The sequence below is a fragment of the Carcharhinus amblyrhynchos genome, chromosome 23, assembly GCF_965287045.1.
Source record: "Carcharhinus amblyrhynchos chromosome 23, sCarAmb.v2.hapA, whole genome shotgun sequence".
Taxonomy (NCBI): Eukaryota; Metazoa; Chordata; class Chondrichthyes; order Carcharhiniformes; family Carcharhinidae; genus Carcharhinus; species Carcharhinus amblyrhynchos.
The window spans coordinates 42,471,375-42,489,354 of record NC_137346.1 but is presented as its reverse complement, the minus strand read 5'-3'; the positions used below and the strand labels follow the sequence as shown (position 1 = coordinate 42,489,354).

Below are 17,980 nucleotides of genomic sequence, written 5' to 3'. Positions count from 1 at the left end.
ACACAGCACGGGAAACAGGCCCTTTGGCCCAACAAGCCCACGCCGCCATTTTAACATTGAGTGCCCTCCTCTACCTATTGGGGAAGATTGTCCCTAAATTAGTCTTCCCTCAATTTGTTACACCAGTCAGCCTAAGAGCACGTTTTTGGGGTGTGGGAGGAAACAGGAGCACCCAGAGAAAACCCACGCAATTACGGGGAGAATGTACAAACTCCCGCAGACACTGCCCCAAATCCATGTATCTGCACAGCAAACAGTGATAGTCACTGAGCCGTCGTGTTGCCCGTCAGATGGTCCAGTTTAAGCGTACACTAACAATGTGAAGCACTAGGCAACTCTCGAAGCAACATCCAAGAGCAGCCCTCGCATGACCCACCGCGTGTATGCCCCTTGTTGGACAACAAGGCGGACCGAATCACCTGTGAAGTAAATGAAAAGACATTGATAAACATGCAAAACTTAAACAGACATTTACGGAATCCCCAGAAGCTCAGAAGTAAGACAAGTGAGCCATGAAATGTGTTGGAAGGTCCGTAGGAATCAATTGATTCCCAGGGACGTCCCAAGGCTCTTGATCTTTATTCAGAACAGTCTCCTGCGCCTATCTAAGTAAGCCTTAAACAACTCTAGCGTGCCTGCCTCCACCACCCTACTTGACAGTGCATTCCAGACCCCTGTGCACTCTCTCCAGGGTCTCCACGTCCTTCTGGTAGTAAGGTGATCAGAACTGGATGCAGTACTCCAAATGCGGGCAAACCAACGTTCTGTACAACTGCATCATTAGATGCCAACTTTTGTACTCTATACCCCTCCCTATAAAGGCAAGCATACCATTGGCCTTCTTCGCCACCTTCTCCACCTGTACTGCCACCTTCAATGACTTGTGTACTTGAACCCCCGGATCCCTCTGCGTTTCTATACTCTTAATAGGCCTACCATTTATCGTGTAACTCCCCCCTACATTATTTCTTCCAAAATGCATCACCTCGCATTAATCTGGATTAAATTCCATCTGCCATTTCTCTGCCCAATATACCAGCCTATGTATATCCTGCTGTATTGCCTGACGCTGCTCCTCACTATGAGCAAGTCCAGCCATCTTCGTGTCATCTGCAAACTTGCTGATCACACCACATATTCCCTCTTCCAAGTCATTTATGTATATTACAAATAGCAAAGGTCCCAGTACTGAGCCCTGCGGCACACCACTAGTTACAGATCTCCAGCTAGAAAAGGACCCTTCCACTACTACTCTCTGTCTCCTGTTAGCAAGCCAGTTCTCAATTCATTTAGACACCTGTCCTTGTATCCCATGAGCCTTAACCTTTTCCACCAACCTACCATGAAGGACTTTGTCAAACGCTTTACTGAAATCCATATAGACGACATCAACGGCTTGTCCTTTGTCGACCGTTTTTGTCACCTCCTCAAAAAAATTCTACCAGATTCGTAAGGCACGACCTCCCCTTAATGACTATGAAGACTGCTGCATAAGGTTTCTTTATTTATTCATGGGATGTGGATATCACTGGCTGGGCCAATACTTGTTGTCCATCCCTAACTATCCTTAAACTGGGAGACTTCAAAGGCATTTTAAACAGTCAACCATATCTGTGTGTCTGGAGTCACATGTTGGGCCGACCAGATAAGGAAGATCTCCTTCCTTAAGGGACATTAGTGAACCAGATGGGTTTTTTTATGACAACTGACAATAGTTTCATGGTCATCATTAGACTTTGAATTCCTGATTTTTTTTTTAAATTCAAATTTCACCATCTGTCCAAGCAGATCTGTGTGTGTTATTGATGCAAACAGCCTCATTTATGGTTGATTTACTAAGTATGGAAAGAAAGTTCTTCATCTTTAACAGCATGCTTCTGAACTCTTTCAGGAATGTGACCAACTCAAATGATTTACAAGTTTTCCAAGGTTTGTATGAAACGGGTTCCAAGCTCTTCACAGGTACAGTCTGTGTTAATTATTTACTTCATAGTAGATCATCTACCCTATTACTCACAGGCAAAAATATCCAGTTATGTGTCAGGGTAGGATTTTGTGGTCATGTCCACCGCGGGAATCATTGTGGGTGGGACAGAAAATTTGACAAAGCAGCAAAAGGTCCGTTGACTTTGGGTGGGAGTTTAACCCATGATGGCGCTCATGATGAGTGGGACTGGAAAATCCCACCCTCTGCTTCTGCCCTTTAATTTCTTCGTCATACTGATTCTTTCTGTCCCTCTTTCTTGCATTGTTTCTATTAATGACCTTTTTCCCCTCGTTATTCTGGTATCTCTTTGACTGTAACGCTTACTTCCATTTTGTCTGTCCTTTGTTGCCTTTTCTCTGTATTGCCTCTGCCCTCTCTGTGCCTGACTTTGCTCCTAACCTTTCATGTAGGACTGCCATGTTAGTGATTCTATCATACAGTGTCAGAAGAAAAATGCCACTTCTTTTAAATATATTCCCTTAATTTGGGAGCCGTTCCTTAAGATTGGAAATTGGCACATATCTCTCTGCATTTTAAGAAAGTGCGAGAGAATCCAGAGGATTACTAGATTCTATGATTAAGGTTAGGACATCTGAACACCTTGATCTTTCAACTGATCTGAGAGATCCCGAATGGATTTGTAAAATGTATTTCGTCTCTGATGAACTTGATTGAACTTTTTGAAGAGGTATCGGACAGGACAATGTCAATGGATGTTATTTATATGAACTTCCAGAAGACATTTGATAATGTTCCTCCATAAGAATCTATTCGCTAAAGTTCATGGAATTGATGGCAAATTATTGACCTTGTTAGGAAATTGACTGAGTAGTGGGTGACAGAGTAGAGATTATGAGCCGGTATTCGAATGAGAGGAGTGGTGTTCTACAAGGGTCTTTGAGCCCTTACCTATTCCCAGTACAAATTGACGACTTAGATGATGGAATATAAAAACACATTTAAATTTCCAATGACTCAAAGATAGATGACACCGCAAGCTATGTAAATGGAAGCATAAATTTACGAAATGGTATTCATTGATCGAAGTGAAACTGTGGCAAATTGAGAGTTCAAAATAGGCGAATACAAAGTCATCCACTTAAACAGGATAGAACAGGGTGCTTTGTAATTGGTGAGAAACTAGAAACTGTAAAGATTGAAGGAGACTTTGGGATTCATGTATAGAGATCATTAAAATGTTATGGACAGGTTCAGAAAAGAAACAACGAGACTGAAGAAATGCTGGCCTTTATATCTAAAGGACTTAAATACAGGGAGGTAGAAGGCCTGTATAACAGTATAAAGCCTAGGATAGACCACACCTGAAGTTTTGGACGCCACACCTTAAGGAGGATATATTGGCCTAATGGAGAACACAGCATAGATTTACCAAAAGGAGACCTAGACTCCATGGAGAGGTTATAGAAACTAGGGTTGAGCTCCCTGGAGTTTAGAAGGTTAAGGGGTAATTTGATTGAACTTTTCAAGGTATTAAGGGTAGAGAGAAACAATATTTCCATTGGTTGGGAGTCTAGGCTGCAAGAATGTGGCACCAAAATTCCAGCCAGATCTTTCAGGGTGAAGTTAGGAAACTTCTGCACACACACAGAATCCTCCAGTGCAGAAGGGGGCCAGTTAGCCCATTTGAGTATGCACTAACCACAATCCCACCAGGTCCTATCCCCATAACCTCATGTATTTATCCTGCTAATCCCCCGACACTGAGGGACAATTTAGCATGGCCAATCAATTTAACCCGCACATCTTTGGATTGTAGGAGGAAACCAGAGCACCTGGAGGAAACCCACTCAGACACGGGGAGAACGTGCAAACTCCACACAGACAGTGACCCAACCCAGGTCTCTGGCGCTGTGAGACAGCAGTGCTGTTGAAGTTTGAAATTCTCTTTGCAAATGATGATTGATGCTGGGTCACTTAGTAATTTTGAAAGTAAAACAGAGATTTATGTTAACCAAAGATATGAAGGCATTTGGGGCAATGACAAGTAGATGTAGTTGGATGGCAGATCAGCCGTGATCTCATTCAATACCGGGCCAGACCCGAGGGGATGACTGACCACCTCCTATTCCAATGTTTCTACAAAGAAACATCATACGCCATATTCCCATAGCTCCTTTAAGATACGTTCAGAATGGTGACCTGCTAGAGCGAGGATTGCATTTGTCTTGCAGTGCTGTTCTGCACAGTCAAACCCCTGCCATGCTGGCAACCCGTGTTCACCAGTGGAAAAAGAAAACTTGGAACAGTTAGTGGATAGTAATTGTTACCCAAGGAACTGGAACAAAGCTCTTTGAGAAAAGGGATTAAAGAAAATTGGGATGGAGGGAACAGAAGAGAATATTTACACTTACTGACGCTAATGTTAAACTCCAATCTCTTTCCTAACAGCTGCAGACACACCAAGCTATGGCAACATCAGTATTGGTAAGTGAATGATTTCCAGAGTGTGGAATGCGGATAGACACAGGTAATTGTCGGTAACCATTGGGAATTAAAGTTTTAACCCAATAATTTTGATATATTTTCTTGTTTTCAAATCTGAGAAAAGTTAATTTGGGTCATGATTGAACTGTGCAATGCTTTGGTCAGACCCAATTTAACACTAGACAGACCAACCTTTTAACATTATCCAATTCTGATCAAACTACACCATGAGAACTACTAGAAAGGCTGCAGCTAAAAAAGTTATCTTATAGAGCAGTGATGAGCAACCAAGGCTAGTGAGTGGCCCTCCTTCTTCATCTCCAGTGGGCCACAAGATTGAAATCAGGCTTGTTCACTAACTGTGACCTCATGAATAAGATTAAATACATTTAATACATGCTAAATATTTCATAACAGGTTAGAGAAAATGCTTAATCATTTATATATTAATAGAACGGTCATTAACTTTAAATAATAAAAGAAGAAATATTGACACTTTGGACACAGAGGGAGCACGAGGCTCTCACAGTCAATGTTATGAGCGATCAGCACACAGCTCACTTGACTTGCCCCTACTTTACGTGTGAATCACCTCAGACAGACCGGTAGGGAAAAAAGACAGATGGAAGTCAGCAGAATGTGCCAACTCTGTGCATGGGCAACGGTCAACAAAATGTCTCGTGGGCTACACTCAGGACTGTAGGTTACCCACTGCTGTAAAAGGGGGAAGATATAGGAAGGGTTAATCCTTTAAACTTTAGGGGAGAGTTGTTATCTTAATGAAATGTAAATTTGTTTTAATCCAGCCAAATCTACTGGGCAATTTTACTCGACCAAAAGTAGATGGATCATTCTGCAATTGATTCTTAATCTAGTCTGCTCCTATCAAGAACTGCAGGACACCATTTAGGGTGTAAATTAAGATTTAACAGCCAGGGATAAATGGGAGAATAATTATTTTGGGCCAGCGTTTGTTGTCCATTCCCTAATTACCCTTGAACGGACTGGCTTGCTCAGCCATTTCAGAGGGCAGTTAACAGTCAGTCACATTGGGTTGGAGTCACATGTAGACCACATGTAGTTAGCTTGCCTTTCCCATAGGAAGCAGATGGGTTTTGAATGATTTCATGTTTTTTTAAAAACGAATTAAATTCCACCAGCTGCCATATTGGGATTTGATCCTGCATCCCCAGAGCCTGGGCCTCTGGATGACTCGTCCAGTGAAATTACCACAATGCCACTGTCTTTCCCATTGGATGGGAAAGTTACTGTTGAAACATAAGTTGGTTTCTTTCTTTATCTGAACCGTTTGACAATGTCCTCACACCAGGGCATTCTTTCAATAGGTTTTTCAGGTAGTTGTAATTTATTCCGATGTTCCCAGTGGTGGGGGTGTTCAGAACCAGGGGTTACAGTCTGTGGATACAGGGTAAACCATTTAAGACTGAGATGAGGAGAAATTTCTTCACCCAGAGTGGTCAGCCTGTGGAATTTGCTACCATTGAAAGCAGGTGAGGCCAAAATATTGAATGTTTTCAAGAAGCAGTTAGATATAGCACTTGGGACAGAAGGGATCAAAGGTAGGTATAGGTGGGATTGATTGGATGATCTGCCAAGATCATAGTGAATGATGGAGCAGGATTGAATGCATCCTCCTTTTATATTTCTAAGGATCCTCTTGCCTATTGCTGGTATGTTGTTGCCTCCTGTAGAAACTATTATGATAAAGTAACAAGTTCCCTTCTTTTCCAGCAAACAAACACGAACTTGACCAAAATTACATGTAAGTCTTCGTTTACATTCTTTATAGAAACTGTAGTTGGGATTCTTCCAGATGTAACATTGGAATCTTGAGATTAGAATCCAGTAAACTGGTAATTGCAAAATATAAAACAAAATGGGAGACTATAGAAAGATTTTAATGATCAGATATCATTTCATCGAATCACAGTGCATAAGGAGGCCATTTGGCCCATTGTGTCACTGCCAGTTTTCTGAAGGACATCCCCCTGCCCCTACCCCTTTCCCACCTATTTTTCACAACCGTGCAGAACCCGTGTTGGAAATGTGTCTGTGGGGGACATTGAGGAGTAGAGATAATGTTATCTTGCATTCATGTTACTACAGTCTGATACATTGATCCCGCCTCCTTGCACACGTTCTTCACCGGAAAAATTGGATTTTGGAATTGTTGGAAGGATGCAGACGAGAAGACTTGGTCCTAATTGAATATCGAGGGGCTTAAGAGGTGTGCTGGACCTAGAGTACTGAGCTCCTGGTTAGCCCCAGTCTGGAGTGATGGATTGTGAGGCTGTTGTTGGAGGGGTCTGATATGGACTGACTTTGTGCAGCCACAGCCCAGTTCCAATGGACAGGAGTTTACAGACTGGCAAAATTGGCACTGTCTGAAAGAGGTCATGAGAGTGATAAATAAAGGATGGCACAGTGGTTAGCACTGTTGCCTCCCAGTGCTAGGGACCTAGATTCGATTTGCAGCTTGGGTCACTGTCTGTGCAGAGCCAGCATGTTCTCCTCGTGTCTGCGTGGGTTTCCTCCAGGTGCTCTGGTTTCCTCCCACAGTCCAAAGACGTGTCGGTTAGATGCAATTCTCCCTCAGTGTACCCAAACAGGCATCGGAATGTGGCGACTAGGGGATCTTCACAGTAACTTCATTGCAGTATTAATGTAAGCCTACTTGTGACACTAATAAATGAACTTGAACTTAAATTTGTAAGGTGCCACAATTCACAGTGGTGCTGTGGAAATTTGATTTCTTTTTCTCTTTGCCCAGGATTTTAGGGACAATTTTTCACTTGGATAGAGCTGGACAATTGATGGCAGCAGGTTATCTGTCCATCCTTATAACCTATTGAAATCAATGGAAAACAAATAAGGTGTGGCATATAGGAGCAGGAGTAGGCCTCTCCAGCCTATCGTACAGGAACAGGAGGAGACCATTCTGCCCCTCAAGCCTGCTCCATTCTGGGTGGCTAATCCATCAATTGTTCATTATTGCCAAGACTCCAAATTACCTCTCCTCCCTCGTCTTAGCCAGGACTAAACATAGGACTTAGTAGTGGGAGGAGGCAATTCAGCCCTTCGAGCCCATGCTGCCAAACGACATGATCATGGCTGATCTTGTCTGGGTCTCAACTCCACTTTCCTGCCTGCTCCCCATAGCCCTTTATCCCCCTTTTGATCAGAAACATATCTATCTCTTTCTTGAATCTGGTGATTGATTCTACCTCCACTGCATTCTGGAACAGTGAGTTCCACAATTTCACAACCCTCCGAGAAAAATAGTTTCGCTTCATCCTCTCACTCAGCGGGTGGCATTTTTCCAGCCTCACTCACCCCGATGTTGGAAAATCCTGCCCAAATCAACAGACCTTTTCATGGTCTGTGTCCTGCCAGCTACAATTCTTGTGGTGGGCAAGACGGTAAGATTGCGTACTATATCTATGACCTCTTGTTCTAGACTGTCCCACCTTATCAATCCCCTTAATCATTTTATATAGCTCAATCCGATCCCCCCTCGTTCTTCTGAACTTCAGCGAGTACAAGCCCGAGCTATTCAACTATTCGCTCCTCGTATGACAGCTCTCTCATCCCTGGAATCAATCCGGTTGAACCTTCTTTGAACTGCCTCCAGTGCCACCACATCCTTCCTCAAGTAAGGAGACCAAAATTGCACACGATACTCCAGGTGTGGTTTCACCAATGCCTTACACAATTCTAACAACACTTCTCTAGTTTTAAAATCCATTCCTTTTGCAATAAATGCCACGATTCCAAGCACATACATATCTCGTAACCCTAGCCAAAGGAGATGCACAAGTGTGTTCGACTGACTACATTGGAATCTCGGTTACTGAGACAGCACTGGATAAGTTTACACTGGAATTCTAATTACTGAGACAGCACTGGGTCAGTCTACACTGGAATCCCAGTGACTGAGAAAACATTGGGTCAGTCTACACTGGAATCCCAATGATTGGGAAAGTACTGGGTCCTTCTACACTAGAATCCCAGTTACTGAGACAGCACTAGGTAAGTTTACGCTGGAATTCTAATTACTGAGACAGCACTGAGTAAGTTTACGCTGTGCTTTTAGATTTAATTCTACACATTCACGGATTATTTGTTGACAATTGCTTTGAGTTTAATTTCTGTCTTTTATTTTCTTTGTCAGAAATCCCTTAGCAGCAGAATATTATTGCTTCCCTGACGAATTTCTCAAACCTCCTGTTGGTAAGTGACACCCCAACACTAGCTGTGCTTGGCTGTTAATTGATTGATGCATTATTCTGAGGCAGCAGTAGGGCATAGAGTGACAGATTCAAGCTGGCAAAAGGCCGATAAGGGTCGATGCCAATCAATACATAAAGGTGTGTATGTATAGAGTGCCAGTGCATTCAGCCAATGAAGTGCACGCGTTCTTGTGATGTTGGTAAACACTGCAATAAATTTACGCAACGCAAGGTCTTGCAAACGACCACAATGAGATCATTGTTTATAATGGTGTTTAAGGGATAAATGCAGGTTAGGTCATCGAGAACAGTTGAATTATTTCAGAAACTGATCGCAAATTTCCACACGTGTAAAGATGGCCTCAACTGGGATCATCGGCTCATGTCACACTACGTGTAACCCCCACCGTTGGTCCTGGGTTTGCAAAATCCTACTAAGTGTCCTGGCTTGAGACAATTCACACCTCTTTAACCTGTGATTATTCTTCTCTCCACTTGCATTACCTGCAAAGACTCACATTCCAATCATTATCTTGCAATTGAGTCTTTGTCTATGTATGCCGTGTTTGTGAACCTGCCTCTCCATTTACCTGATGAAGGGGCAGCAGTTCAAAAGCTCATGATACCAAATAAACCTGTTGGCCTTAAAGCTAGTGTTGTGAGACTTCTTACTGTCCATAATAACTATTAATAGCTTTGCATTTTCATCAGATCAGGACAGGAGCATCTGATAAAACTTAGTTTATTGTGCAGTCAGAATTGGCAACATTTGTTCATTCGACATGTGGAGCTCGGGGCACACAAGGAGGGCAATCCAGTGGCAGCCCCTTGCTCTATCCCTATAGCCCTGCAAATTTATTTCACTGAATGAGATGGCAATATTAATGCTGGATAAACTCAGCACATCTGACAGCGTCTGTGGAGAGAGAAACAGTTAACAGTTTTGAGTCCATTGACCCTTGTAGAGAACAGGTTATGTTGTAATCACTGTCATTTTCCCTACATCAGCTTAAAATAGATAATTTCTATAACCATGACCTTTCAGCACCAATCTCCCCTACTCTGCTATACGTTCTGTTGGTAAATGTCAATACTCTCTGATCGGTTGCTGTATCTGGCCATCAGATGGTGCTCTAAGCACACCAATTAGAATTGGACAGCAGACACCAAGCCACACTGTCAACACAAGGATCTGAGTGAACAGAGCAGATTTCTGTTAGATTACAAATCCAATTCACATGACAATTATTTTTAAATACTAATTATTTCAGAAGAATACTTTTTTGAATTAGAAGGATGAAAACCATTAAACATTTCACAATGTTAATTTCAATGCATTTTTACATAATGTAAACTTTTGCATCCAAATTTCATGGTCCTTTAGTATCATAAAGTATGACGGACAGACACTTGGCTCATTGTGTTTGTGCTGGCTCCTTGACAGAGCTATCTGATTAGGTCCGGTTCCTTTACTCTTCCCCCACGTCCTGCACCATGGCGGATGCACTTGACAGAATTGAATCAGCTTCTCTGTGGGGTTTCACTCCCTTTCCCTCAGACCGAGATGTTCTACACTGCATACAACATAGCCAAGAAGCAGTGGAAGGCAGGACTGAGATTCAAGACTGGTATCAGACCCCCAGTGTCCCATACAGCAATGGTGTTCCTCTGTCCTCCTCAATGTTATGGAGCAATCTCGCCTGTCTCTGGTTTGGGGGCTGAAATCGAGGGCAGCTGTCGCAGGTTAAAAAGTGAGGGATACTTCTCTGGTTTTGTGACTTTGTTTTATTTTTGCCTAAAGACGACGATTCAAATTCCTACGAAAACGTGGAGATCGATAAAACAGAGAATCGTACATCTGGTAGGTCCACCTTCACTTACAACAGTCTTTGGTTCGAGAGTAGCCTAGTACTTAATCCAGTTAGTGTACACTTAAACTGGACCAGATGTTGGGCAACACGACAGCTCAGTGACTATCATTGTTTTCTGTGCAGACACATGGATTTGGGCCAGTGTCTGTGGGAGTTTGCGCATTCTCCCCGTGCTTGCGTGGGTTTTCTCCGGTTTCCTCCCACACCCCAAAGATGTGATATTAGGCTGATGGGAGGTAATAAATTGTCCCTAAATTAGTCTCCCCTCAAAGTGGAATGCCATAAGCATAGATAAGGGTCATGGGTGGAGGGGGGACTGGTAATGTTAAAATGGCGGCGTGGGCTCATTGGGCCTGTTTCCCAGGCTGTTTTTGTTCTTTGTAAAACAGTTCAGGGGTTGCTGCTAACTGTGTTTTATCTGTTTGCAGAGGAATCAGGTGGAAGTTATGAGAACTGTGAATATGCCATAAAGTGGAAGCAGCAGGAGAAACCAGAGGGTAAGTTTATTATTCTATGGAACCACCAGTGACACAAAGTATCAAAATCCTGAGATTTGTATTTGAGAATAGGATCAGCCGTGATAGCTGGAGAAGTCTGTGGCTAATGGAGAGCCCAAACAAGCCTCACTCAACTCCAGTAGACATATCGGAGATTATCAAAATAAGTTTCGCTTCCAGCTCTAGCAAAAGGACATTCAAGGGGTGGGGTAAGGTCAGGACAGGTCACTGAGTGAAAAGATAGGGATTAGATGAGAGATCGTCTACACAAATCAAACAATACCCCAGTGAGCATTAACTGAGAGGTCAAGATAGGGAACTTCACAAAGTGGATGGATGTTAATCCCTAGATGAAAGTAACCTGTCAGTAATGGTGGTTGTTTGACAGCAAAAACATTGGAATACATGTGCACAATGGTGGATCTTGCAGTCATTGTGATCCAAGACCAGATCCCCAAATTGTGGTATAATCCTGGGTGAGACCTCCAAATTCCACTATGATCCGCTAGGGATTTGTAACCTTTAGTTGAGACAAAATTTGAAGTCCCGGTTGTTCACAAGGAATAAAGCTACAGTATTTCAGTTTTAACACACACACACACACACACACCTGTTACTGTAGAAAAGTCAGCCCATCTATCTTGCATCCAGAAAAAAAAGCCTGGGGTAAACAGGAATTATCAGGCAAACTGCAGTCGGACACACCATAAACTGCACATTAAATAGCAACACATCCAAGGCCAGTCTTGAATTTCTTAGCATCCCATCCAGACATCAGTCTTCACTGTGAGTCACAAAAATTATTTCAAGCTATGCCTTCCTCACAAGGGATTTCAACTCCCCTCCTTCCCAGCCAACAGCAGCTCTACTCCACCAGAATTCCACTGGTATCACCCTTGCCCATAACGCGAACTATTCTAGATTTCTTTCAGATCTGTCGTCTTAGTCTTTTCCAGCTGAGTTGACCTATCACCATGACTGCGTCCCCATACTTCAGCCAGGCTACTCTGCAGCATTTTCTACTCACATGGCCCCAGCATCTCAGCCACACTGCTGCCAACAATTACTCAAGCCTCAATCTCCTCAGCAGCATTGAACAGTCATTCTTCTGAACCTCTCGGGGACTCAACTTCTAGCAGCTAGCAATGGCTCCTGGGGTTTTTCTGAGCTCCAGTTGTCTATGCAACAGAGCTAACAACAACACTTTGGTGTAATGGAGCCAACCTTCCTCTCTGTCTACTCCTAACAACTGCTGTTCACCGACCCATGATTTCTCCCAAGTGTTCTGTCCCTTGCCCTGAAACAATTAGTACATTCTGCACCTTAAACATTACATGTCCAGTCAATCAAGGGTCACTGCCAGGTACAAAATTACACACATGAAAAATATCTCCACAAAAATTATAGATTTCATCTGCATGCTTCTAAAAAGATATTAGAAAGGATGCAAGTGAAAGCGAAAAGAATGAAGTGGGAAAGTGGATGAGAATTGGAGAAACATTCTGAAACTGACAAGCCCTAAGGTCTGGGGAGAAGGTTGATCTAATACCATTGAGATATAAGAACATAAGAAATAGGAGCAGGAGTAGGCCATCTATCCCTTTGAGCCTGCCCTGCCATTCAGTAAGATCATGGCTGATCTGTCGTGGCTCAGTTCCACATTCCCGCCCTCTCCCCATAACCCTTAATCCCCTCGCTTATCAAAAACCCATCAACCCGCGTCTTAAAAATATTTAGCGAGGCAGCCTCCACCACCTCAACGGGCAGAGAATTCCAGAGATTCACCACCCTTTGAGTGAAGAAGTTCCTCCTCAACTCCGTTCTAAACCGTCCCCCCCTTTTATCTTGAGGCTGTGCCCCCTAGTCCTCCTGTCCTTTCTGAGCGGGAAGAGTCTCTCCACCTCTATCCTATCCATCCCATTTATCATTTTATACGTCTCAATGAGATCTCCCCTCATTCCCTTGTACTCTAACGAGTACAAGCCTAGTTTATTCAGCCTCTCCTCATAGCTCAACCCCCTCAACTCCGGTATCAGCCTAGTAAACCTCCTCTGCACTCCCTCCAAGGCCAAAATATCCTTGCGTAAGTGCGGCGCCCAAAACTGCACACAGTACTCCAGCTGCGGCCTCACCAATGCCCTATACAGCTGCAGCAAGACCTCCCTACTTTTATATTCAATCCCCCTCGCTATGAAGGCCAGCATCCCATTCGCCTTCCTGACCACCTGCTGCACCTGCAGGCTGGGTTTTTGCGACTCATGCACAAGGACCCCGAGGTCCCTCTGCACCGTCGCCTGCTGCAGTTTTTCGCCACATAAGTAATAGTTCTTCCGACCATTATTCCTACCAAAGTGGACCACCTCGCACTTGCCAACTTTAAATTCTATTTGCCAGTTCCTGGCCCATTCGCCCAGCCTATCTAGATCCTTCTGCAGGCTCTCCACACCCTCCGTGCAATTTGCCGTTCCACCAATCTTGGTGTCATCAGCAAATTTCGACACCATACACTCGGTTCCCTCCTCCAGATCATCTATATAAATGGTAAATAGCTCAGACCCCAGCACCGACCCCTGGGGCACTCCACTAGTCACCAACCGCCAATCCGAATAGCACCCATTAACCCCCAAACACCCTACCCCCAACTCCATGCCCCCTTACCTTCCGCAATAACCTCTTGTGAGGTACCTTGTCAAACGCCTTCTGAAAATCAAGACAGACCACATCCACCGGCTCTCCTCTATCCACCACCCTAGACACATCCTCATATAACTCCAATAAATTTGTCAGACACGACTTCCCCTTAACGAAACCGTGCTGCGTCTGCTCTATCAAGCAATTCCCCTCAAGATGCCTCGCTATTTCCTCCTTGATGACGGATTCTAACATTTTACCTACAACAGACGTTAAACTAACCGGCCTATAATTCCCTGCCTTTTGCCTGGCACCCTTCTTAAACAACGGCGTAACATTAGGCGTTTTCCAATCATCCGGCACTTCCCCGGAATCCAGCAACGTTTGGAAAATAACCACCAAGGCATCCACTATCACCTCCACCATTTCTTTCAGAACCCTCGGATGCATTCCATCCGGACCTGGGGACTTGTCCACAATCAGTCCCTCCAGTCTGTCGAGCACCACCTCTCTAGTAACAATAATGTCATTGAGACCCTCCAGTCCTACCACCTTTCCATCACTAACACCCGGCAAATTATTCACGTCCTCCTCCGTGAAGACTGAAACAAAAAAGTTATTCAAGACCTCAGCCATTTCCCCATCCCCTACCACGAAGTCCCCCCTCTCGTCCTCTAAGGGTCCAACGTTCATCCTAGCCAGCCTCTTCCTTTTTATATATTTATAAAAACTCTTGCTGTCCTTTTTTATATTAAGCGCTTCAGTTTCTCCTACCCTTCTTTATCAACTTCTTTGTCAATCTTTGTTGACATTTAAACCTCTCCCAATCCTCTTCTCGCCCACTACTCTTAGCTACTCTAAATGCCTCTGCTTTTAACACTTCCCTTCACCTCCTTCGTTATCCACGGCTTATTACCTCTCCTCCTACGGTCCTTTTTAACCATCGGAATAAATTTCTGCCGAGCACCAAGAAAGATCTCCTTAAAGATCCTCCACTGCTCCTCAGCAGACCTACCTTCCAACGCGCTCCCCGAGTCAACATTGGCCAATTCTTCTCTCATCTACCGTACTCCCCTCTGTTCAAACAAAGGACGCGTGTCTGGGAACCCACTTTCTCCTCCTCCGTCTGCACCAGAAACTCCACCATACAATGATCACTCTCCCCAAGAGGATCCTTCACCACAAGGTCCCTAATTCTACCCGCCTCATTACATAACACCAGATCCAAGATAGCTCGCTCCCTCGTCAGCTCCAACACACACTGTTCAAGGAAACTATCGCGGCAGCATTCCAAGAACTCCTCCTCGAGCCCACCGCGTCCAACGTGGGTCGACCAATCAATATGTAGATTGAAATCCCCCATAATTATCGCCGTTTCATTCCTGCACGCCGCACTTATTTGTGCGTTAACAGCCCGCCCCACCTCCAGATCATTACTGGGGGGCCTATAGACGACACCCACCAGCGTCTTCCTCCCTTTGCTGTTCCTAATCTCCACCCACAATGATTCCACTTTCTGCTCTTTGGTTCCTATATCATCCCTTGCTACCACCCTGATGCTATCCTTAATTCAGCAGAGCTACACCACCCCCTTTTTCCTCCCGCCTATCCTTCCGAAACACTTGATACCCCTGGACATTCAGCTCCCAGTCCCTGTCACCTCGCAGCCACGTCTCTGTAATGGCCACCAGATGATATCCATTTGTGCTCACCTGCGCCACCAGCTCATCCACTTTATTCCGAATGCTTCGTGCATTCAGATATAGTGCCTTCATCCCAGTCTTCACCTGGACCCTATTTGCCAGAACGCCACCAACCATACTCATGCCCCCTACTCCCTTTATTATTGGGACATCCTCGGCCTCTTCCCTTACCTGTACCCTCTCCTTAACTTTAGACCCCGTAATGTCACCTACCCTTGTACCCTCCACCTGCCCCCCCCGCCCCCCAATTAGTTTAAAGCCCTGTCTACAGTCCTATTTACACGATTTGCCAGGACTCTGGTCCCAGCAGGGTTCAGACCAACCCCATCCCACCCAAACAGGTCCCACCTACCCCAATACTGGTGCCAATGCCCCATAAATTCAAACCCATTCCTCCCACACCAATCCCTGAGCCACCCATTCACTTCCTTAATCTTATCAACCTTACGCCCGTCTGCACTCGGTTCAGGCAGTAGCCCAGAGATAACCACCTTGTCGGTTCTACTTTTTAATTCCATTCCCAGCTTTTCATACTCCCTCCCCAGATCCTCAGTTCGCATTTTGCCTACGTCGTTGGCACCCACATGTACCACAACGACCGGATTCTCACCCTCCCACTCCAGGTTCCTCTGCAGCCCAGATGCGACATCCCGGACCCGAGCACCTGGCAGACAACACACCCTTCTGTGCACTTTGTCATTGTGACAAAGGACAGTGTCAATACCCTTCACCCCACTATCCCCAATTACTACGATGTTCCTTTTCACCTTCTCTTTGCCTATGTCCTGCATCTGTATCACTACTGTGTGCAGTTTGCTCACCAACCTCACCTCCCTCGTTCTCGTCCAGACTGGAAGCAAGTACCTCAAACCTGTTATGCAGATTGAGAAGCTGAGGCATTTGGTCCCCACCCTCCCTCCCTCCCTCTGCTCCCCACCCTCCCTCCCTCTTCTCCCTTCTCCCCCCCTCCCCTTCTCCTCCCCCCTTTCTCCCCCCTTCCCCCTCCCTCTCCACCCTCCCCACCCTCTCCTCCCTCTCCCTCCGCTCCCCTCTACCTCCCTGCCCCCCCCACCATCCTTCCCCTCCCCCCCCTCCCCCCATCCTTCCCCCCCTCCCCCCATCCTTCCCCCCCTCCCCCCATCCTTCCCCCCCTCCTTCCCCCCCTCCCCCCTCTCCGCCCTCCCTCTCCCCCCTCCCTCCTTCCCCTCTCTTCCCCCCCATCCCTCCTCCCTTCCCCCCCTTCCCTCCCCCCCTCCCCTCCATCCTCTCTTCCCCCCCTCCCTCCCTCCCCCCCTCCTCCCTCCCTCCCCCCTCTCCCCCCTCCTCCCTCCCTCCCCCCCCTCTCCCCCCCCTCCTCCCCCTCCCCTCCATCCCTCCCCCCGTCCTCCTCCTCCCCCCCCGTCCTCCTCCTCCCTCTCTCTCCCCTCCCTCCCTCCTCCGTCCCTTCCCCTCTCCGCCCCCTCCCCTCTCCATCCCTCCCCCCCCTCCGTCCCTCCCCCCTCCCCTCCCCCATCTCTCCTCCCCCTCCCTCCCCTCTCCCCCCCTCCCCCCTCCCTTCCCCTCTTCCTCCCTCCCCCCTCTCTCCTCCCCCTCCCTCCCCCATGCCCCCCCTCCATCCCTCCCCCCGTCTCTCTCCCCCCCTCCTCCCTCCCCTCCCCCTCGCCCCCCCTCCCTCCCCTCCCCCTCGCCCCCCCTCCCTCCCCTCCCCCCTCTCCCTCCCTCCCTCTCCTCCTCTCTCTCCCCCCAATCTCTTCTCCCTCCCCCCTCCATCCCTCCCCCCTCTCTCCCCCCTCCTCTCTCTCCCCCCCCATCTCTCCTCCCTCTCCTCTCCCTCCCCCCCCGTCCATCCCTCCCCCTCCGTCCATCCCTCCCCTCTCTCCCCCCCTCCCCCCATCTCTCCTCCCTCCACCCCTCCCCTCTCCCTCCCTCCACCCCTCCCCCCCTCCCCCCCCCGTCCATCCCTCCCCCTCTCCATCCCTCCTCCATCCCTCCCCCTCCCCTCTCCATCCCTCCCTTCCCCACTCCCTCCCCCCTCTCTCTCTCCTCCCCCTCCCTCCCCCATGCCCCCCCTCTCTCCCTCCCTCCCCTCCTCTCTCCCTCCCTCCCCCATCTCTCCTCCCTCCCTCCCTCCCCTCCCCCTCCCTCCACCTCTCCCTCCACCCCTCTCCCTCCACCCCTCTCCCTCCCTGCACCCCTCCCCTCTCCCTCCACCCCTCCCCCCCCGTACCCCTCCCCTCTCCCTCCCTCCACCCATCCCCTCTCCCTCCCTCCACCCATCCCTCCCTCCACCCATCCCCTCTCCCTCCCTCCACCCATCCCTCCCTCCACCCATCCCCTCTCCCTCCCTCCACCCATCCCTCCCTCCACCCATCCCTCCCTTCACCCCTCCCCTCTCCCTCCCTCCACCCCTCCCCTCTCCCTCCCTCCCTTCACCCCTCCCCTCTCCCTCCCTCCACCCCTCCCCCTCTCCCTCCCCCCCTCCACCCCTCTCCCTCCCCCCCTCCCCCCCTCTCCCTCCCCCCCTCCACCCCTCTCCCTCCCCCCCTCCCCTCTCCATCCCTCCCCCCTCCCCTCTCCCTCCCTCTCCCTCCCTCCC

At 47.3% G+C, this 17,980-nt stretch overlaps 1 protein-coding gene across 1 annotated transcript in view; it reads left to right on the top strand.

The window, feature by feature from the left end:
* The window catches only part of LOC145357432 (linker for activation of T-cells family member 2-like), a 71,406-nt gene extending 60,284 nt beyond the window's left edge, over positions 1 to 11,122 (top strand). Inside the window, exons 6-11 of the mRNA XM_080210761.1 lie at positions 1,892 to 1,929; positions 4,403 to 4,432; positions 6,185 to 6,215; positions 8,625 to 8,683; positions 10,484 to 10,543; positions 10,982 to 11,122. Of these exons, the coding sequence (XP_080066887.1) occupies positions 1,892 to 1,929; positions 4,403 to 4,432; positions 6,185 to 6,215; positions 8,625 to 8,683; positions 10,484 to 10,543; positions 10,982 to 11,082 (319 nt within the window). The 3' untranslated portion in view covers positions 11,083 to 11,122. The remainder of the gene's footprint in view (positions 1 to 1,891; positions 1,930 to 4,402; positions 4,433 to 6,184; positions 6,216 to 8,624; positions 8,684 to 10,483; positions 10,544 to 10,981) is intronic.
* Positions 11,123 to 17,980: the final 6,858 nt, after the last annotated feature.